The 20,110-nt window shown below is 48.9% G+C and overlaps 10 protein-coding genes across 10 annotated transcripts; 5 read left to right on the forward strand and 5 right to left on the reverse strand.

Annotated features, from left to right (window-relative positions):
• Positions 1 to 459: 459 nt before the first annotated feature.
• On the forward strand, positions 460 to 1,813 carry fgaPT1 (fumigaclavine A dimethylallyltransferase easL; the record flags this gene model as incomplete). Its single annotated transcript, XM_057230275.1, has 2 exons — positions 460 to 1,634; positions 1,699 to 1,813. The coding sequence occupies 2 exons, from the start codon at positions 460 to 462 to the stop codon at positions 1,811 to 1,813; spliced, it is 1,290 nt and encodes a 429-aa protein (XP_057085365.1).
• A 722-nt stretch (positions 1,814 to 2,535) lies between these two features.
• On the forward strand, positions 2,536 to 3,564 carry N7447_006014 (alpha/beta hydrolase; the record flags this gene model as incomplete). The annotated part of the gene is made up of 1 exon (XM_057230276.1): positions 2,536 to 3,564. One exon carries the CDS (start codon positions 2,536 to 2,538, stop codon positions 3,562 to 3,564), a length of 1,029 nt encoding a protein of 342 aa, XP_057085366.1.
• A 2,405-nt stretch (positions 3,565 to 5,969) lies between these two features.
• Positions 5,970 to 6,892, forward strand: N7447_006015 (DUF3425 domain-containing protein; the record flags this gene model as incomplete). Its single annotated transcript, XM_057230277.1, has 2 exons — positions 5,970 to 6,120; positions 6,177 to 6,892. 2 exons carry the CDS (start codon positions 5,970 to 5,972, stop codon positions 6,890 to 6,892), a joined length of 867 nt encoding a protein of 288 aa, XP_057085367.1.
• A 297-nt stretch (positions 6,893 to 7,189) lies between these two features.
• On the forward strand, positions 7,190 to 7,487 carry N7447_006016 (uncharacterized protein; the record flags this gene model as incomplete). The annotated part of the gene is made up of 2 exons (XM_057230278.1): positions 7,190 to 7,220; positions 7,270 to 7,487. The coding sequence occupies 2 exons, from the start codon at positions 7,190 to 7,192 to the stop codon at positions 7,485 to 7,487; spliced, it is 249 nt and encodes an 82-aa protein (XP_057085368.1).
• Positions 7,488 to 7,861: 374 nt separating this feature from the next.
• Positions 7,862 to 8,950, reverse strand: N7447_006017 (putative short chain dehydrogenase/reductase; the record flags this gene model as incomplete). Its single annotated transcript, XM_057230279.1, has 5 exons — positions 7,862 to 8,138; positions 8,190 to 8,630; positions 8,680 to 8,745; positions 8,800 to 8,848; positions 8,905 to 8,950. The coding sequence occupies 5 exons, from the start codon at positions 8,948 to 8,950 to the stop codon at positions 7,862 to 7,864; spliced, it is 879 nt and encodes a 292-aa protein (XP_057085369.1).
• A 1,159-nt stretch (positions 8,951 to 10,109) lies between these two features.
• Positions 10,110 to 11,527, forward strand: N7447_006018 (nitrilase; the record flags this gene model as incomplete). Its single annotated transcript, XM_057230280.1, has 2 exons — positions 10,110 to 10,583; positions 10,676 to 11,527. 2 exons carry the CDS (start codon positions 10,110 to 10,112, stop codon positions 11,525 to 11,527), a joined length of 1,326 nt encoding a protein of 441 aa, XP_057085370.1.
• A 401-nt stretch (positions 11,528 to 11,928) lies between these two features.
• Positions 11,929 to 14,052, reverse strand: N7447_006019 (uncharacterized protein; the record flags this gene model as incomplete). Its single annotated transcript, XM_057230281.1, has 2 exons — positions 11,929 to 13,013; positions 13,074 to 14,052. 2 exons carry the CDS (start codon positions 14,050 to 14,052, stop codon positions 11,929 to 11,931), a joined length of 2,064 nt encoding a protein of 687 aa, XP_057085371.1.
• Positions 14,053 to 14,620: 568 nt separating this feature from the next.
• On the reverse strand, positions 14,621 to 15,007 carry N7447_006020 (MBL fold metallo-hydrolase; the record flags this gene model as incomplete). The annotated part of the gene is made up of 1 exon (XM_057230282.1): positions 14,621 to 15,007. One exon carries the CDS (start codon positions 15,005 to 15,007, stop codon positions 14,621 to 14,623), a length of 387 nt encoding a protein of 128 aa, XP_057085372.1.
• A 571-nt stretch (positions 15,008 to 15,578) lies between these two features.
• Positions 15,579 to 17,167, reverse strand: N7447_006021 (glutamate decarboxylase; the record flags this gene model as incomplete). The annotated part of the gene is made up of 2 exons (XM_057230283.1): positions 15,579 to 15,693; positions 15,744 to 17,167. The coding sequence occupies 2 exons, from the start codon at positions 17,165 to 17,167 to the stop codon at positions 15,579 to 15,581; spliced, it is 1,539 nt and encodes a 512-aa protein (XP_057085373.1).
• A 398-nt stretch (positions 17,168 to 17,565) lies between these two features.
• N7447_006022 (acetoacetyl-CoA synthase) lies at positions 17,566 to 19,789 on the reverse strand (the record flags this gene model as incomplete). Its single annotated transcript, XM_057230284.1, has 5 exons — positions 17,566 to 17,718; positions 17,772 to 18,112; positions 18,162 to 18,619; positions 18,675 to 19,687; positions 19,739 to 19,789. 5 exons carry the CDS (start codon positions 19,787 to 19,789, stop codon positions 17,566 to 17,568), a joined length of 2,016 nt encoding a protein of 671 aa, XP_057085374.1.
• Positions 19,790 to 20,110: the final 321 nt, after the last annotated feature.

Genomic DNA, 20,110 nt, shown 5'->3' on the forward strand with positions numbered 1-20,110 from the left:
CTACTTGATGCATCTGTAGGATGCACTCAGCCTCGGGCTTACTGGTGTAAATGAAGCTTGGGGCTCGACTAATCAGAAAATTGTATCATATTTTTTTGGCGTCGTGAAGGGCTTTCCCTCAATGTAACGCCCTAATGCGAGTACTACGTGTTACGCATATGTGCACGTAAATGGAGCCTTGATCATGTGGCGTGGGAACATCACAAGCGGCAAATCTACCTTTTACGTAAGATCTGATGAAATAGTTAGATGGATCCATTAGCATACATATTCCATGTGCCTGATGGGTCAGTTTGGAGCGCCTCAGCACTCTCCCACACCACCTGTACTTCAAGAGCAAGTCTTCGGTTTAAATTTTCTGGGCATCTGCGATTTCTTGCTTCACAGCCATATTCCTGACCATTAGGAACAAAATCATTCAATTATCTATTCGTTAGATCACGAAGCCTTCCAAAAAAAATGACATTGATCTCCGAGCAACTCAGCAGACCATCATCGTCTCCGGTAAAAGCGAAGAACGTCGAACAGAATGTACAACCATGGCAGACCCTCGACCAATTCATGAAATTTGAGGGTCCGGATCACAGGCTTTGGTGGGAAAGAATGGCGCCTATTATCGGGGCCCATCTTAAGAATACCAAGTACAGTATCGGGGCTCAGTACCAACATCTCTTGATGCTTCATTCCACCATTCTCCCAACCCTCGGGCCGTTTCCCAATGAAAACAGATCCAATCTGATTTGGCCTTCCTGTTTGCCTGGAGGTGGAGAGCCATGGGAAATTAGTGTCAACTACCGAGAGGGATCGAATCCTTGTTTTCGAATGGCTGTTGAGCCAAGTGGCCCTGATGCTGGAACCGAACGGGATCCTGTCAATGACGTTGCTGCCAGAAACCTCCTCAACGCGTTGAACCGACTTCAACCGGGTGTTGACTTTGATTTATTCAACTACTTCGATGATGTAGTTACATTTTCGAATCGTGAAGCGCGTCAACACTGGGATTCTCTGAAGCTGCATCGAATCAAATCTCAGGAAGTCATCGCGCTTGATTTGCAGGATGGATCTTTCGCTATCAAACCATACATTGTCCCATTGGTTCGATCAATCGCAACTGGGGTTGATCCTATTCGGATCATGCTGGACTCGATAAAGGAATATTGGCAGGGAACACCCCTGACCGCAGGCCTGTCAAAGGTAGATGATTATCTTTCAACCACCAAGCATCCACTGCTGGAAGCCAAAAGCTTTCTTTCATTTGACTGCAAGGACCCCAAGACATCCCGTGTCAAAATATACGCTGGAGCCAACATAACGTCTCTGGAAGATGCACATGACTTTTGGTCGTTGGGAGGCCGTCTTCAAGGTGATGATATCATCAAGGGCTGGGAATTGGTGAAAAAGGTCTGGGAATTTGTATATCCCAAATCTCTCCCGGGGGGAAAGACCAGAGAGTACCTGACTTTCAATTGGAATTGGGAGTTGTCTCCAACCGACCCTAATCCTGCTCCAAAGGCATACTTTCTCCTCTGTGATGACTATGATAAGCACGTTACTGAGGCACTGGTTGCTCTCTTCGCGGGTCTTGGATGGAATGACCATATTTCCACGCACCAGAAGATACAGGAAGATTCCTAGTAAGTTCAACTTGGGTTTTATTCGTAGCCTACCGGTCTAATACTGATGCGTTGCGTATTCTAGCCCCACCTACGATTTTGAGACCAGTAGCAAGGTTTATACGTGGATTGCTATTGCCTTTTCAGAGAGGACTGGTCCATATATAACAGTTTATAGCAACCCCGCTGCATCATTCTGAGAGGCCTTTGTATTCAAAAGACAACAAATATTTGTGGGAGAGAAATTTCAACATTGAAGCACTCCTTCCTCCAGGTTCGTTCACGGAGAACTGTTACGAACCCAGACGGCAGCAGCACGCTAGGATTAAAGAACAGGCAACGGAGGACCAATCAACTTGGACCCGCATTGGAAATACGAATGAAGGGTAGTATGGATCCCTCATGGGAAAAATCCCGGCAGCATTCTTGATCAGATGATTATCAGCCAAAGGTATATACTTATATAAGATATTGGTGCCTATCAATGAGACCAGTATGGCGTATGGAGTGAATGATGCCTTGGGCGGGATAGTATCTAGGATCGTGAAGAAACCATATAAAGTGGCACCCCACGGGAAATGATCGTCCTTGATAGCTTTGATTTGGTTCCAACTTTGAAAATGTAAGCAACATGCTTTAGCGCCGGACCGAACGGGTGGCACAGGAAGCCCTTCGAATCATCTGAGGCCATTTTGATGACTGTCAGCACCTCAAAGAACACGCCGGTCCTTGGCAGAACCCACCTTAAACATGGATTTAGTACCTAATTACCAATATTAGATCTTGGCAGGATGACAGCGTTCCGATATCCTGTTGCTCTCAGTTATAAAACTAAGGACTTGCCCCTTGATAGAAATGCATTTTATATCCAGCTTTTTATTGTTTCGTTGTGCAGTCGCCACCAACCATAGAAAGCGCCATCATGAAGGCAATCATCGGCAGAATCACCGCACTTGGCATGGCAATGTCGGCTATGGCGCAGAATATGTCATACGGGGCCGACAACTTCTACCGCAGCGACAACGTGACGATTCAACCGATCAGTTTCCCAAGTCAGTATAAGACGATTATCGGAGGCGATCTCTTCTATCCCAAAGACTTGAATCACAGCGCAGACTGGCCAGCCGTCGTGGTCGGCCATCCGATGGGTGCTGTGAAAGAACAGAGCGCGAACCTTTACGCCACGAAGCTGGCCGAGCAGGGTTTCGTCACAGTCTCTATTGACATCCCCTTCTGGGGCGCCAGCGAGGGTGAACCGCGAAACGCAGTGTCCCCAGATCTCTACACAGAGGCATTCAGCGCGGCTGTCGATTATCTCGGCACCCAGGACTTTGTCGACCGCGAGCGGATTGGCGGTCTCGGTATATGCGGCAGTGGTTCCTTCGTGATCGGTGCGGCGAAGCTCGATCCGCGCCTAAAGGCCATCGCTACGTCGAGCATGTACAATATGGGCGCTCTGTCTCGCGATGGACTCCAACATTCGCAGAGCGTTCCTCAGCTCAAGCAAGCAATCGCCGAAGCGGCCCAGCAACGCTGGATCGAAGTCGATGGCGGCGAGATCCAGTACACAAGCGGTACACAAAATCACCTCACTGCAAACTCTACCGCTATCCAGCGTGAGTTCTACGATTATTACCGCACCAAGCGTGGCGAAGTTACTCCCGTTGGCTCTACACCAGAGCTCACTACCCACCCTACGCTCTCTACATTCACCAAGTTTGTGAACTTCTACCCCTTTAACGGTATCGAGACAATCTCCCCGCGCCCGATGCTGTTTATCTCGGGCGACCAGGCACACTCCCGCGAGTTCAGTGAAGATGCCTATTCGCGTGCTGGGGAGCCGAAGGAACTGTTCTGGGTACCAGGCGCTGGTCATGTCGACCTTTATGATCGCACCGAGCTTATCCCATTCCAAAGGCTCACCGACTTCTTTCAAACGAGCCTCGTTTGAGTCACGCAAAATCCAAGTGCCGGCACGAAAAGGCAGGTCCCCATCCGACTTGCAGCAATTTTCCGAACACCGATCGGCCCTTGCGGCAAATATGGAGGGTGCAAGGGATCGAAGTATTCGAATCAGCAAGGGAACGGAGGTTTATGTGTACTTAATCATATGGTGTTAGATAGTTCAGTGCTCTACCCTAGGTTAAATCGATGAGAGACAGGTCTGTTCAATAAAATTGCGTGCGATAGCAATCTTGGGTATACCTCAGCTTCGGCAGATTGCTAACGTATTTCACCACCGAGTGGATCACACCACCGAGTGGATCAGCGACACGAAAACACGTCCATGAATTACCACTTAACCACTTCAACCACCCACTATGCCACCAATTCGCTCCCGATCCTCTAGTAATTCAGCAGAGCAAGAGGGTAGGCTTTTATTAGCTATCCAGGCTATTAAAAACCAGCAAATTACCTCTATACGCGAAGCATCGCGTCGTTTTGAAGTGCCATTCTCCTCTTTACGGAACCGCCTTAATGGTCTCACAAATCGCTCCGAAACCCGCGCAAATTGCCAGAAATTAACAGATATTAAAGAGGATTCTCTTCAAAAATGGATTCTCTCTATGGATTCTCGTGGATCAGCCCCCCGGCCTTCTATGATACGAGAAATGGCGAATCTTCTCCTCGAAAAGCGCGGAACTACCCCGGTTCTTTCGGTCGGCGAAAATTAGGTTATAAAATATATTAAACGACGTCCTCTACTCTCCTCCCGATTCTCGAAACGGTATAATTACGAACGTGCGAAATGCGAAGACCCGAAAACTATTCGAGAGTGGTTCGATCTTGTTCAAAAAATAATCCTTTAATTCGGAATCGACCCCGATGACGTTTATAACTTCGATGAGACTGGTTTCGCGATGGGATTAATTACTACAGCTAAGGTAGTTACGAGGAGCGATTTCTACGGTCGGCGCCCGGTTTTATAACCTGGAAATCGTGAATGGGTGACTACTATTGAATGTACGAATGCTTCGGGGTGGGCCCTCCCTCCGTGTGTGATTTTTAAAGGCAAAGTCTTCCTCGAATCTTGGTTCGATAGCCTTCCGGATAACTGGCGATTTGAAGTTAGTCTAAACGGTTAGACCTCTGATGAAATTAGAGTTCGCTGGCTCGAAAAGCTCTTTATTCCGACGACTTCTTCACGTACGAAGGGGGGTATCGACTTTTGATACTCGACGGACATGGAAGCCATTTAACCCCGAAATTCGATGAGATCTGTGAGCAAAATAAGGTGGTACCGATCTATATGCCACCTCACTCCTCTCACCTTTTATAGCCTCTCGATATCGGCTGTTTTGCGGTGTTAAAACGATCGTATGGTCGGCTGGCTGAAATGAAAATGCGGACTCGGATCAACCATATCGATAAACTTGACTTCCTCGAAATATACCCCCTCGCACGAATCGAAGCTTTTAAATCGGAGACGATTAAGAATAGCTTTAAAGCAGCTGGTTTAGTACCTTTTGCACCTGATCAAGTGATCTCGAAGCTAGATATTCAACTTCGAACCCCTACCCCCCCTCCGAGTAGGGGGAGCGATTGGGACCCTAAAACGCCCTCGAACTACGTGCAATTACAAAAGCAAGCTTCGTCAATTAAAGCTTTACTTCGTACTAGATCGAGGAGCCCTCCGAGCCCGCTAAATTGCGCGATAAATCAGGTTTTAAAAGCCTGTCAAATCACTATGCAGTCTGCTGCTTTTCTCGAGAAAGAAGTCAGCGATTTACGCGCTGCTAACGAGAAGCAGAAGCAAAAGCGGGCTAGATCTCGAAGGCATATACCCTCCGAAGAAGGACTCTCAGTCGAAGAAGCCTCTGCATTAATTATGCAGCAACAGGAAGCAGGTGAAGCACCTCCCCCGGATCCCAGTGTACCTAGAGAATCGGCTATTCAGCCACGTACGCGGCCCCCCGGGGGTGTGGAATATGCAGATTGCCAGGGCATAGAAGAGAAACATGTCCAGATAGACCAGTTAATTAGTTGAATTAATTTAATGGCGTTTTGGTTGAGATAAATGGAATTAAATTCATAGGGTTGGGTTTGCTGATCCACTCGGTGGTGTGATCCACTCGGTGGTGAAATACGTTAGAGGCCGCTACAAAAGTTAAGCTTATGTGGACCAGGCGATGGACCAATCAATCAGGGGACTTTTGCTTACATGGGGCTGTGGCTTGAGATTGCCATTGGCAAATCAAAGCAATCGAAGGCTGAAGGCGCCAAGAATCGACCATTAGACAGAATTTTCGGGGCCTCTAAAGAGTTCTGGGGACAGATACATTTCTGACCCCATTCTTTATTAAAGATCTAATCCTCTAGCTTGTCATCAGGTCGCATAAAATTCCCAATCACAGAATGACAAATCCCTCGGCAGAAGCGCAGATCATTCCGCTGGACAGAATGCCCCAACAGGCTGGCGTTCAGAAGGCTCAAGATGATTGGACTGGAGTCATAAATCGGACAGAACGAAGAAAATTACAGAACCGACTCAACCAACGACGCTACCGTATGTACTATTCAATCAATTCCGAAACTTGGTAATAATGGTGGGTAATTCCTTAGGGACAAGAAGACAAAATCGAGTGGAACCAGATGCTGTCACTACTTCCTCTGCCGCTTTGCCCAGTGCGTCCACTTCCGTGCTACCGCTTGATTCCCAGGCGGTACATGAGGAAAGCTTTGAATGCTCACACGCACCTCCAAATGCCTGGAAATTCCACCAATGGTTTAAGAAAATTGCGTATCAAAGCTATATTCAAGGCTTACCCAACAGAGATCACTTGATAAGTCTTAGTCGACTCAATGTGCATCAAGCCATCAACGAGAACATTGCTGCGATTGGCATGACACCTGCGTGGATGCAAAGCGATGATTCAATCTCAATATTCAATCTCAAACAACCCAGTTTTTCAGTCGAGAGAATTCCGCACTGCTTACGTCCAACTTTCCTTCAATTGCATATTCCACATCATCCTTGGTTGGACTTTTTTCCTTTCCCGAACATGCGGGACTGCATGATTCTTGCTGGTAACGGTTTTGATGACGATGACCTGTGCCATGATCTCATGGCATTCTGGGACACGAGAAATACCGCTGCCACGTTACTTGTATGGGGAGACTCGTGGGATGCAAAGAATTGGGAAGTTACAGAGGGCTTTGCACATAAATGGAAATGGCTACTCCGCGACTCACCAGAGCTGCTAGCTTCCACAAATCGCTGGAGAAAATCAAGAGGGGAGAAGCCTATTGTTTGGAGACGTATCTTGTCAGATCGATAGAACAGATCAGCATTTCCTACTTATCTGGAGCATTTCTATGTTTTATACTTTTGTCATTCAATTAGGTTGCCGTCGGGCCACTTGAATGCATTTTTACCGACAATCTCAGTATTGTGCACAGTTAGCTTGAAGCAGAAATAATTTGCCTTGAACATGTAGCGACGTAGTGACCAGTCTGTCTCGGGGGCGGTGCTGCAAGGCCAAGGATATTGCCAAGTAGTTGGTTACTGAGACCATGGATCATATACCGTCAGCGTTGATCGGCTGCCGTGTCTTAACTCCGAGAGATGCTAGATTATGTCCACATGGTGGGTACCTCCAGGGCTAGGTAAGAGCACTATGCCGCTCGCAACCCTCCACGGTTTTCCTACCTCAAGACTTCTTTCAAAAGAGCGCCCTCGAAGACCTTCCATTCGCGGAGTCACCTGAAAATGATGAATTTGATTATCCTTGGTTCCCTGCTCAGTCTTGGGACAGTCGCATTTCCGAAGCCCATTCCGTTCGATCCTTCGCCTACCGCTCGAGATTCATTAAGTTCTCAACCAAACACTCTACCGTCTTCATCAGTCTCCTCAACACCGGTCCTATCTACTGAATCTCATTCAATGAGGCGGTCTTTGCAGCCAGATATGAAAACCTTGCACATCTACCAGCATTCGGACCTTGTTTCCCTGGAAGCGGACAGCTATGAAAAAATTATTGCATTTTGTGAGGCCGGTTTCGTATCGGGTTGTCGGGAGGCGATCAAGAGGTTGGAATAAATCTCGCATGGGAAAGAGTCTAGGTCCCTTCCTATCGCCAATGCCATGGAAAGGGAGTATGACAAAGCATATTTCATTCTATCTCTTCTGCAGCCTTCTTTTATTTTTACTTTTCTTGGTAGCGTTTAGCTCGTCATAATCTTTGCTCAGATTTGAAACATGAAAAGAGTGAGTCGTGCTCTTTCTCCAGATACTGAAGGCTTCATCACTAAACGAAAAGCCCCATTTCAACGGGAGCCGACTTGACTTGATCTTCCTGAATACTTTGAACTAAAGAGTTCCCTTGGTAATCCTCAAGCTCTAGATCCATGTATCCCTTGGGAGACCATTTCTTGCCACAAACAAAGAACGAACGACCGTTGATGGTGCTGTCACTGAGAATGTGCAAGAGACATTGGCCCGCTTCGGAAGCTTCTGCGAATTGAACACCTACGCTGGTGATATGTGCAAAGGCCTCTTCTGAGAGTATATTTGTCTTGACATACCTGAATTCGTCAGTGCCAGGTACGAGACTAGGATAAGTAGGGATTTATTACCAAGGCGATATAATGTTCACTCGGCTCCCGTAATAAAAGGCTGTTCTTCGCAAGGAATGCATGACACCTCGCATGGCCCATTTCGTGGCACAGTATTGAGGAGCTCGGGGGCAATCCAAAAAGGCTGCGCCTGACCCTATCAAAATCAAGCAGGTGTCTTCCTGTGACTTGGACGGCTCTTGCCCGTTCTGTGCAATGAAGTAATGCGATGCAAGCTTCGAGGTATATAGAGTTCCGACGAGATTGACGTCGATAGTAGCGAGATCAGGCTTTTCAGGCATTCTGCCATCGCCGGCATATGAAAAGACTTCATCCTGACGGTGAATCCCAGCATTTGCGATCACAAAAGATACTTTGCCGGTCGGAGAGAACGAAGCTGCTTCTTGGAACATACGGACTTGGTCATCCCAGTTGGCAGTATTGCACTCGATGAATTTTGTCCTTGGAGTAGGTTAGTGGAAAGGGCAAAGCTACTTGATTCCAGGCATACCCTTTCAGCTCTTCTTCAAGATTTCGTCCCCGTGCAACGTCACGGTCACCAATCACCACTATCGCTCTGGATAAAGTGTGAGTAGTCGAACATCAGAATCTAAATTTGCCAACTTCTTACCCTGCTGCAACAAGAGCACGAACATATGCCTCCCCAAGGCCATTTGCGCCTATTCGGTTTGGTCAAAGCTACGCCTTCGAGACGGAGCTTCCAAAGGAGACTTACCACCGGTGACAATAGCGGTCTTTCCTTTGGCATTTTGGGTGTCCATGTTGCTGTTGACAGGAGGAGTGTGGTCGAAGCTGGCAGGAAGATCGCGAGTGAAGAACAATAATTCACAGGATGGTTAGAAAGATGAATTTAGAGAAGCACACTTCCTTAAATCATCTCTACTATCTAGGGTTGATGTGGGGGCAAACACTTCAAAATGCGCTAATGCAAGTTGCTTACTCTCAACCTTGGAAACAGATATTGGACCCACCGGCAGGCCTATCCTCGCCACGTACTTCTTTACACATAAACATGAAGTGGCCTAATCAGCACATTCCTGCTTCGTCTGCGGTCTGGACGATTTTTTCTGTCAAGCAGGAGTCTTCAAGACTCTTGTTCGTACTCCCACAGCACAGCGCACGGTCCCGAAGGCGAGGTAGGGATAGAAGGGATGAACATTTGGGCATATGGAGCACGAGCAGCATTATCAGGACACTGTGTGTATCTGGAGGCGAGGCTCATAGAGAGCCTAAAGATGTCGCTGGGGCATAGGCGGAATCAAGATTTCTTCGAAGATAATACACAAAACTGATATTATCCTTCTTCTATACCTTATTTACTAACATTACTTCATATTATACGGTTATCATTTACTTTGATTTATATATGGGCGATAAACTCCCTATAAAGTTAGGCGTCTTACTAATAAAGGCTGCAACTATTCTGTATAGATCTGAGGATTCTACTAGGAATTTTAAAATTGAGTGATTGAGTTTTAATCGTTTAAGGACGTGTTAGTATAGAGCGTACAGCAAGGGAGGCATAGCGCGGCCCATGAGCTTATACTGGATCTATATCCCGTGAGGATTTGATCTTTTAGATCCGCTTTTAGCCCCAAAGTATTCTATTTCAGTGGAAGAACGAATTCATATTCTTTGCCTTTTTCCCCATTAATCCTGCAGTTTCATGTACTTTGTACTTGACTTTCTAGCATTTTTAGATCATTGCTCCCTCTCGATGGCAAAATGCATAAACCCATCACCCATCGAATTCTATAGAGCAGTTGAGTATTGATATTAGAAATCTATATATTCGTATATAGAGTCCATGGGTACCCCAAAGCCCAGCCACGGTTCCCTTCAAATCCATCTCGTCATCCATCCCAACCTCTCTCCTCTTCCCAATCGTAACCCCAAAAGCCATAACACATCGATCCCAAAATGCCCTCTCTCACAGTAGCAGTCGCCCAGTCTCGTACACACGAATCACTATCCGAAACCCTCCGCGCCCTCGAACGAACAACCGCCCTCGCCGCCCGCCGCGGTGTCCACCTCCTCCTCTTCCCAGAAGCCTATCTAGGCGGATACCCGCGGACATGCACCTTCGGCTCCGCAGTGGGAAGTCGACACCCGCGCGGCCGGGACCAGTTCCTTGCCTACTTCAAGGCAGCCGTTGATCTAGGCGATACGCCAGCCGGAGCTGGTGACGAGTGGATTGGTCGTAGATTGGAAATCGCAGAGGGAAAAAGGTTCCGAGGGGACGGGACGAGGGAGTTTCTTGAGCGTGTTGCAAGGGAAACCGGAGTGTTTTTCGTTACCGGGTTGGTGGAGAGAGCAGGGGGTAGTTTGTATTGTGCTGTTGTTTATGTGGATCCTGTCAGAGGTATTCTGGGGAAGAGGAGGAAGGTTATGCCGGTATGGATTTCGTCTTTATTTCTTCATCTCCCTCCCCCTCCCGGACCCTATTCTATGATTCTAGCATCGAAATTCTATACTAACCTCCGTAGACGGCCGCCGAGCGCATGATTTGGGCCCAGGGGTCCCCTTCAACCCTCCGCGCAGTCACAACAACCCTAAACGGTATCCCACTTACCATAGCATCGGCAATCTGCTGGGAGAACTACATGCCCCTCCTACGACAGAGTCTGTACTCACAGAACGTGAATATATATCTCGCTCCCACAGCCGACGCCCGCGATACCTGGCTCGCGCTCATGCGCACCGTCGGCATAGAAGGTCGTTGCTTCGTGCTCTCAGCGAACCAGTGTGTGCGTCCCTCCGAGCTACCGGAGTGGATTACCAGTCCAAGTCCGAATCGGAATTTAAATCCAAATACACGCACGGCTCCAAATCCGAAGACTACACAGAATCCGGGAAGGAAACTTTCCATCACTGCTGAGGGTCCGCATGAGATTGTCTGGCCACCGGCTCACGGTGAGGCTCACGGTGAGGCACAGGATGAGGCACAGGGTGAAGCACAGGGGCAGTCGGGGAATTCTTTCACGTCGAATACTAAACAGTCCCTTGCTACGTCGGACTCGGACTTGGAGTATGTTTGTCGTGGTGGAAGTTGTATTGTCTCGCCGCTTGGAGAGGTCCTTGTCGGTCCGTTGTGGGAAGTTTGTACGGATGACGTACCAGATAGTAGCGATGCTGCTGTGACTGATTCCGCGCCTGGCACGTCGGCTACTGAGTCTCGGCCGGATGTTGCGGCGGGTGATGGGCTGGCTATTGCGCGTGTTGATATGGATGATTGTGAGCGTGGACGGCTTGATCTTGATGTTGCTGGGAGTTATTCACGGAGTGATGCGTTTAAATTTGAGGTTGAGGGGTTGGATTTGGCGCCGCCGCCTTTGTAGGATGCTGATTGTAAGTAGGGTATATGGTATGGAAGGTATTGAAGTGTCTGGGTAAGGAGTGGAAGTAATGGAATAGGAAAAAAGTTGGACGAGCTACGAGGACTGCCGCTAAGAAACATCGAATTGGAAAACTTCCTACTCAAAAAGCACAATCATAGCAGAATCACAGATTCTAGTCGTTAAGGCAAAGAAAACAAAGAAAAAAAAGAAAAACTCGACCGCAACCCCAACTGCCAGCGCTGAACCGAAACACCGCGGGATATCAACGGATATTAGCTTTGAAGTGATCTTCGTCGCCATGCCAGCATGTAAAAGCTCCGTCCGTTCTCTATTTACAACCACCATTTTAGATATAGAACCCCTGCGGTTGCCAATCTAACCCAGCTGCATTTATGTACCGTTTATTCCACCAGCCACACGGGCGACTTGATCAGCACCGTTGCAGGGCCCTTGCCGCGCACTTCGACGGCCAAGAACGCTGCGAAGCGAATGCGAGGGCTGCTCGGAGTCACCTCTACAGGCTCACTCTTGTCTTCGCTTGGTCCGGGCGCCGGCGCCGGACGACTGATCTCGTTGGCGGCATGCTTGCGGCTTTTCAAGCCACCAAATATGGACTTCTTCGAGGCCTTTTGCTGTGCCTGTGAGGCACTTTCTATCACTCCGGCGGGTGAGCCGGATGAAGCATCTCCCTCTGTCGCGGTAGGCTCCTCGGGCTGCTCTTGGTCTGAGGGTGGTGGGGGCGGGTGGCTGAGTGCGGGTAATTGACCTTCGACCTTCATGTATTGCTCGGCGAGGGAGACGCCCGGTGGGAAGTAATCGACGCAGACATCGCGGGCTTCGAGGGGGATTTTTTCGATGATGTTGATTGAGTTCTCAATGATCATTCGCACGCTTGCTTCTAACCCTGGCAGCGCGCTTTCGTGAAGCTGGGATCCCATAAAGGTAGCGAGTTCCACAATTAGAGTCTCGACTAGGTCAGTGCGATGTTCTTCGGCATCAGGTCCGACTAAGGAATCAGTCAATCCGTCGAAGGTCGTGCGACGCCAGTAGGAGAGTCTGGCGGAGGCGTTCTCGCGGTCTTCGTCGGATGACGGTCGCTGCCGTCGCAGGTTCATTTCGATATTCTTCAGCTGCACGCTGAATGTCGGATCCAAGGATGGATGGAAATAACGCTGGAATACCTCTTCTACTAGCCATCGGCTGATCACCGCCCGACCGACCGCGGTCATTTCTTTTGTGCCGACCGCTAAAGCATCGTCGGTGACCATTCCATTCAGCCACGATGGAATACTGCGCCAGTCTTTGCGCACGGAGAATGCCAGATCTTTAATGGCTCCATCAAGTCGCTGGAATCGGCTGGTGTATTCATTATCGTCAAGTACGGTACGCGACACCGCCATTCGTTGGTGCGCTACCGTGTTCTGGAGATGCTGAACCTGCGCATCTTTCTCAAAGTAGTATCGTTTCACCTTGGAATACTTGGCCTCTGATCATTGTTAGTCAATCGAAAAGAATTAAAAATTAAAAATTAAAACCAAATCCTTACGGAGTTCATCGTGCTTCTGGATCAATGCCCGCACGTCCACTTCTCCGGAATCGTCGCGGCGGTGTGTATTGGTGGGTGTGCTCCGTCCGGGATCAGGCATGTTGTTTGACACACTACCCTGCCGACTCCGATCCTGTTGTGGTGAACCTGCGGATCTCTGTCTATCCAACTGCTGAAATTGACCCTGTGTTTGTGCCTGCGCGGAAGACTGCATGGCGTCAGGATAAACGGACTCTAACGGGGAAAGCGGCTCGCGACTCTGCTGGGATGGGGGCCGGGATGGGGGCCGGGTATTCAATACCGGATCCTGAGCAGGGGGTAAAGGCTGCCCCCGATGAAGATGTTTCGACGCGTATCGTGGTGATTCGGGGACAATATCGGTAGACGACGGTCGGACGTACTGTTCAAGCAGCGTTGGGTCGGTATTGGACCGCTGGAGTTTGGCATAAAGCGGTTGCACAGGTTGCTGTGACCACTCGGGGTTGTCTTGGGCGTGAGCAGGATGGGAAGGTCGGGGAGGTCGCTGGGCCGGGTATTGCTGTTGTTGTGGTGCGATCACCGGTGAGGGGTTCTCCGAGTAGGTATGCCGGAGATGTAGAAACTCGTCGGACTCGTCCAGAGTCTCTGGGTGCAAAGTTCCAGGTGAGGTAGGTTGTGAGATGGGAAGGGAGATTGGTTTGCCCTTGACAGAAATGCTGCGCTCGACAGACGAGAATAGGCCCTTTTTGCGATGCGAGTCTTCAGGGGCGACCACGTTAACGGTCGGTCGATCACGTAAAGGTTTCTGGCGTTGACTTTGAGACCGACCTAAAGCCTGAGGCTGATTCTGTACAGAACCAGAAACAGCGTGCTCGTATTGTGAAAAGCGCCGGTCTGAATCGGGTATGGGGTCCGGTGGAGTCAACGCGGGGGCCAACTGTTCAGCGCTTCGCATAGAATGATGACTCCTCGAAGGTGACTTCCTTTTAAAGAGGTGCATCACTGCTTTTGATGAGAAAAAGGGGAAGTGGGAGAGAGGGGGGAGAGGCTGATTTGGTGGATCTGGGGTCGACAAACGATGATTGGAGAGGTTGTTCTATATTTAGGGTAAACAATGGATGACCGGCTGAGTATACAGAATATTTAAATGTATCAAGGTATAATAGTTAAAAAAAAGAGTAGCTAATCCAATAGTGATAATGTCAATTAATTGTACAAAGTCCACGTAGACATCCTCTCTCCGGTCTACGTCTAAGAACGATCAAAGAAAAATAAGGATTTGAAAGAAAAGCCAAATTCTACAGGTTCATGGCCGAATACTTTTGTATTAACACGAGCTAATATACGAGTCTTGTATTCATACTTCGGTTATAACCGCCCCCAAATTCTGAAGACTCAACGAAAAACAAAAAACTCGGCTCCGCTCTTGAAGGCGAAGTAAATTATCATACGAAGCACCATTTCCCATGCCAAGAATGGCGGTATCGAAATATGTGAGTTGTTCAGCCCCCGAACGCGTCCAGGGCTGAGCTTCAGACAATCCGTACCGAACTTGCTATCAGACTATTTCATAACTCGGCAATATTGGTCCCTACGATCCAAAACCACACCCTTGTCCAATAACCCCGCCATGATGCGCCTGAAATCCTCGGACTCGCAAACGCCTTGTAGTCATAGTGGATCGGAATTGTCACGTCTGGTTGGATCAGCTGAATCAATTGCAGACCCTGCTCCGCATCCATGGTGATCATCAGCGCTAGCAGTTCCATAAGTCTTCCAGCTAAAGGAGAAGGAATGAGTGTGCCGCCGTGGGCGAGCATCAGGTCAATTCGTTGGCCTGTGTGTCGCTTAGGGATTTTGTGCAGCTCATCTACCATCAAGATGTCTCCTGAGATGTAGATTCGACAACCGCAGAAAACGTCTACGGTATTGGTACCGTGGCCTAGCTCGAGCATCCAGTCGTTGGTTGGCGGGAACTGGAGGTCTGTTGGGTCAGAAGCCGTCCAGTTAGGAACATCTAGAAATAGACAACACCACCTACCACGTTGGTTAGCGTGTTGAGTTTCTCTATCACACGGTTAGGAGGCACATGCTTCCCTGGCACCCCCGTTACACGCAGTCGGGGCTGTCCTGGCCCTTCCGTGCCTTCAATGTTGACCTCGATCTGCTCAAATGGGTCGAGTGCGGACACAGATGTAAACGAGTCCTGATTCTTGGAAGCGAGATGCTCCTTCGCATGCGGTGTAGTGATAATGAGTAAATCACGGCGTCAGCAAGCTTGGCACGTGTTAGGTTGTCTCTTGCAAGGCTCCAACTCGTACATGGTCAGTCTCTACTTCAGGTTCATTGATTTATTCATTTCAAATACAGGGTGTATATGCTACAGCTATAGGCCCAACGAGTTGGATCTTGTCATACGAACACAAGCATATAACATTGGCATAATTACTCCTCAAAACTACTCTATCAAAATCCTTTTGCACAACATATTCCAAAGAGAAGCAAGAGACGTGTTGATGAAGAAAATTAACACACGCCATGTGTCTTGCCAGTCTTGGCCTGCAGCGAGTGTGTTTCATGCTTGTAGTGAGGGTGAGTCCGCGACTCGTGCCGAGGGTGGTTGCGGTGGAGATGCATATGCCTGAGGGGCTGTTAGTATGGAAATCATAATATCTATGGAATATAACATACGTTCTGTACTTCTCCAACATGGATTTGTCCATAGCATCCAACGTCTGGATAGCAAGTTTGAAATCCACGAGCAAGCTATCGCATCGGTTCATACTGAAGTCTTCGCGGATGACAATACGCATCATCTGCATCTTCTCGCAATTGGGCGCCATGGTGTACGCAGGCACAATCCAGCCCCGCTCGCGCAGCTGGTGGGCCACAGCGAATTCATCATAGATACGATCATTGTTTGGGGGAAGGCGGAAGGCCACCAAAGGCAGGCCAAAGCCTTTTGTCTGGCTCAAGATGATCATACCCAGCTTCTCAAACTCGGAAGCCATGTAGTCGCTGATGCGAGTCAGGTTGCCCATGATTGCACGATAACCGCGCTTACCCAGGCGGATCAGCTGGTAGTACTGGCCAATAACATGAGAAGCACCCTTGGAGAAGTTCAGAGTAAAGCTGGCCTGATCGGCTCCGAGGTAGTTGATGTTGAACACCAATTCCTGGGGCAAGAACTCCGGAGACCGCCAGACGACCCATCCGACGCCGGGGTAGACCAGACCGTACTTATGACCGGAGACGTTGACGGAAGCCACCTTTTCCAGGCGGAAATCCCACTCAATCTCAGGGTGGATGAATGGAGCGACAAAGCCACCGCTAGCTGCGTCAACGTGGATTGGGCAGTCGATGTTACGCTCCACTAGTAGATCGTTGATCGCCTTGACATCTTCGTATTCGCCGGTGTAGGTGGTACCCAGGATGGCACAGATACCGATTGTGTTCTCATCCACCAAATCAACCGCCTGTTTGGGGTCGATCACGAAACGAGTATCGCTGCAGAAAACGTACTTCTCCTCAACATCGAAGTAACGAGCAGCCTTTTCCCAGCAGACTTGGACAGCACTGCTCATAACAATGTTGGGGTGATAGTAGTCCTTGCCCTCGGCCTTGCGCTTGTTCTGCCATCGCTTCTTCATAGCCAGTACTCCCAGCATAATAGCCTCGGAAGACCCAATGGTTGAAGTACCCATAGCATTGTCACTGGAGGGATCGGTGGGAATGTTGAAGAGTCTAGCAATCATATTCACGCATCTGTTCTGGATCTCGGCGGAGTGGGGATATTCCTCGTAATCAATGAAGTTTTTGCTCATGGACTCGGTCATAATCTCTTCGATCTCGTCTTCCATGTAGGTGGTGACGAAACTGGCGAGGTTGAGCTTGGGATTACCATCTAGACTCAGCTCATCCTTGATCATCCGAGCGGCAATCTGGCGGGGCATCTCTCGCTCCGGCATTTCATTCTGGGGCATATGATCAGCGGCAAAGTGACTGCCGTAGACATTGGTGTCGAAGTCATTTATGTCCGGAGGAGAAATGGAGACCATGTCGAGAGGAGAGGGGGTGATCTCATTGTCGTTCTTAACTTTGGCGAGATGAACCATTGTGAATAAATGATAGAAGATAGAAGACTTTAAATATCCAAAATCTAAAGAGTTGAAAAAGCAGAAGGAATTGAGAAATATAAGGGGGGGAAGCAGGAGATGTGTGCGGGGGGATGTCAATGACGCAGTCAATCAGCCCATCCTTTTTTTCTCTTCTTCTTCTTCTTCTTCTACTTCTTCTTCTTCTGCCTCTTATTCCTTCCATTATATATAATCTTACTTAAATCTAATTTCTCTCTCTTCTATTATGTATCTATATATCCATATATACATATACAAAATCTCCCAAGATCCTGCTAAAGCTTGGTCAAAGCTTGGCAGAGTAAAGTGACGATCCTGATGGGTCCCGACCCGGTCTGCCTATGGGGACACGTCGAAGAGGTCCAAGAGTTTTCCATTCAGAGCTTACTCTCGCGCAGAGTTTCCACTTTGGCGAATTGATAGTAAAAGTCCAAGCTCTTCGGATTGAGCAATGTACCCGAGGGCTTGATGATTTTTCCCGAGACAATCTGCTTCACAGGAAGCTCCACCTTTTTCAGGTTGACCGTGGTCTGTAATATACGCGAGTCAGTTCCACTCCTTGTTTTCTCTCCGAAGTACATACCGGAATCTCAGGGGTCTCGAACGTAAACATCGGCACATGACGGGGACTCAGCTCTGTACGAATCGCCCTCTTCACTCGTGTAACCAGGTCCGGTGTGAACGCCACCCCTGGTCTCATGAGTAAAAAGAGCATCACTCGCTCGTCCGTATCTGTCGGTCGTCGCTGGCCTACGCATATGGAATCACCAATCTCTTTCGAAAATTGTCCTTCGAGTACCCGATAAATCTCCGCCGATCCGAACCGCACTCCCGATGGGTTGAGCACCCCATCGGCACGTCCGTGAAACACAATCTGTTTTGTGATTGGATGGATGGAAACGAAATCGCCGTGTGTCCACACATCTGTAGAGTATTAGCGACCGTATCCACACAGTGGGAGTAGTGGTCTCACTATCGAATCTTCCAAAATACGCATCATGATACTTCTTCCCGCTCTCGTCGCCCCACAACAGTGTGGGCATGTTGGGAAAAGCAGATGTGGCGACCAGTTCGCCCGGAATACCTTCCTCCACGGGTACACCCTTGATTCCCTCGCCGCCCTCGACAGTAGAGTCGTAAACCTCCACGGGAATACCCAGACTGCATCCGGCGCACCCGCCAACATATAGAGGGGCAAGAGGGTTGCCAGTTCCAAAGCATCCGGCGATATCAGTGCCACCAGAAATATTATTCAACCGAGTATGTAATGGGAACCCTTCGTCATAGAACCACTCAAACAGTTCATCCCGTAGGACCATACCAGTGCTTGTGACAATCCGCAAAGAACTGAGATCGACTTTCTCACGGGGCTTGATCTTAGCCTGTTGTAACTCATGCAGCCACCGGGGTGATATTCCCAGGTGGGTCACCCTGCAATTGATTAGCCGGGGACTGTAGATGCGGACATCAATAAAAGGACACTTACTTCTCCTGCGCTGCAAGATCAACCAGAGCAGTGATACCTGGAATAAATGGGCTTCCATCATACAACACCACCCGCGCGCCAAACAACAAAGTCTGAACGGCACTCATATACATAATCCATCCAGTGGTCGTGTATTGCAAGGTGACGCAATCAGGCCCGAGATCACTATGCAATCTCCCCTCCTTGCTCGAGTTTAGAAGCACGCCGCCCACAGAATGGACGATACATTTCGGCTGTCCTGTCGTGCCAGACGAGTAAACCACCAAGAAAGGATCGCGGAATCCAACTCTTTCAAATTCAAGTTTATCGCTGCCGTTCGCTTTGGCGAGATACTCCGCCAGAGTCTTGGTCTTAGGGATGGAACTGATATCTGCCCGCCGTGAAGAGAACCGAGGTAGTGCAATGACTCCCTCGAATTCAGACTCAGATTCCATACCTTGGACAATTTCCCTAATCTTCGATCGCAGGTCAATGATCTTACCATTGTAAACCGCCAAATCGTCCATGAACAACCAGCGAGGCTTGATCTGAACCAGTCTATCCAGAACACCCTTCGTACCCATATCGGTGGAACTGGACGAGAAGATAGCTCCCAGAGCAGTTGACGCCAGGAACACAAGTAATGTCTCAATGCTATTAGCCGCACAGAGAGCAATACGATCACCCCGACCGACCCCATGAGCCTTCATGGCCTGGATCAGGACTCCAGTCCGTCGACGAAGCTCACCCCAGGTGAGATGGACAACCTCATGTGCAGCGCCTTCTCGAACTTCGCTAACGGCAATCTTGCCGTCTTCCTTGCCGGTCTTGTCGCCGGCAATGCGCGAGAAAAGTAAGTTCTCGGCGAAGTTAAGACGTACGCCGGTGAACCATTCGGGCACGCTGTCCATTCGAGCGGTCTCATCGACTACCTCTGTGTAGGAGCCCTCGTGGATCAGGTGGAAGTACTTCCAGCAGAATTCCCAGAATGCCGAACGGTTTTTAACTGAATACAGGTACATATCATGGAAGGACTGGGAAATGTTAGATAATATGGCATCTTTACAAGGGCTAATTTCACTCACGTCGAACTTGCGTTCGATGGATTTCTCTAGGTCTCGCTGGAAGCGACCCATCTGGGTCGATTCTGGGGCTGGATGTTGCCATATTTTACGTGGAAGGGATGCCATGAGGAATTGAAGTGATATGTGAGGACTGAAGAATTCCCCCTGTCCCTTTTATGTACTTATTCCGAACTTACCGAGGCCCAAAATAGCTATAACCGGGAATGTAAACTGCGGGGGAGATGGGGGATCTACATCGATTCTGTACACATCTCACACTTCACTTTTAAACAAGAGTATTGGGAACACAAATTCCAATCTCATACTATTACCGCAGACTTTTTAAGACTGCTGTCATATCACTCATGGGTGAATTCGTGTGCTATTCTTTGG

Source organism: Penicillium robsamsonii (assembly GCF_028829455.1).
Source record: "Penicillium robsamsonii strain IBT 29466 chromosome Unknown utg000003l_segment0_segment0, whole genome shotgun sequence".
In the NCBI taxonomy this organism is placed as follows: Eukaryota; Fungi; Ascomycota; class Eurotiomycetes; order Eurotiales; family Aspergillaceae; genus Penicillium; species Penicillium robsamsonii.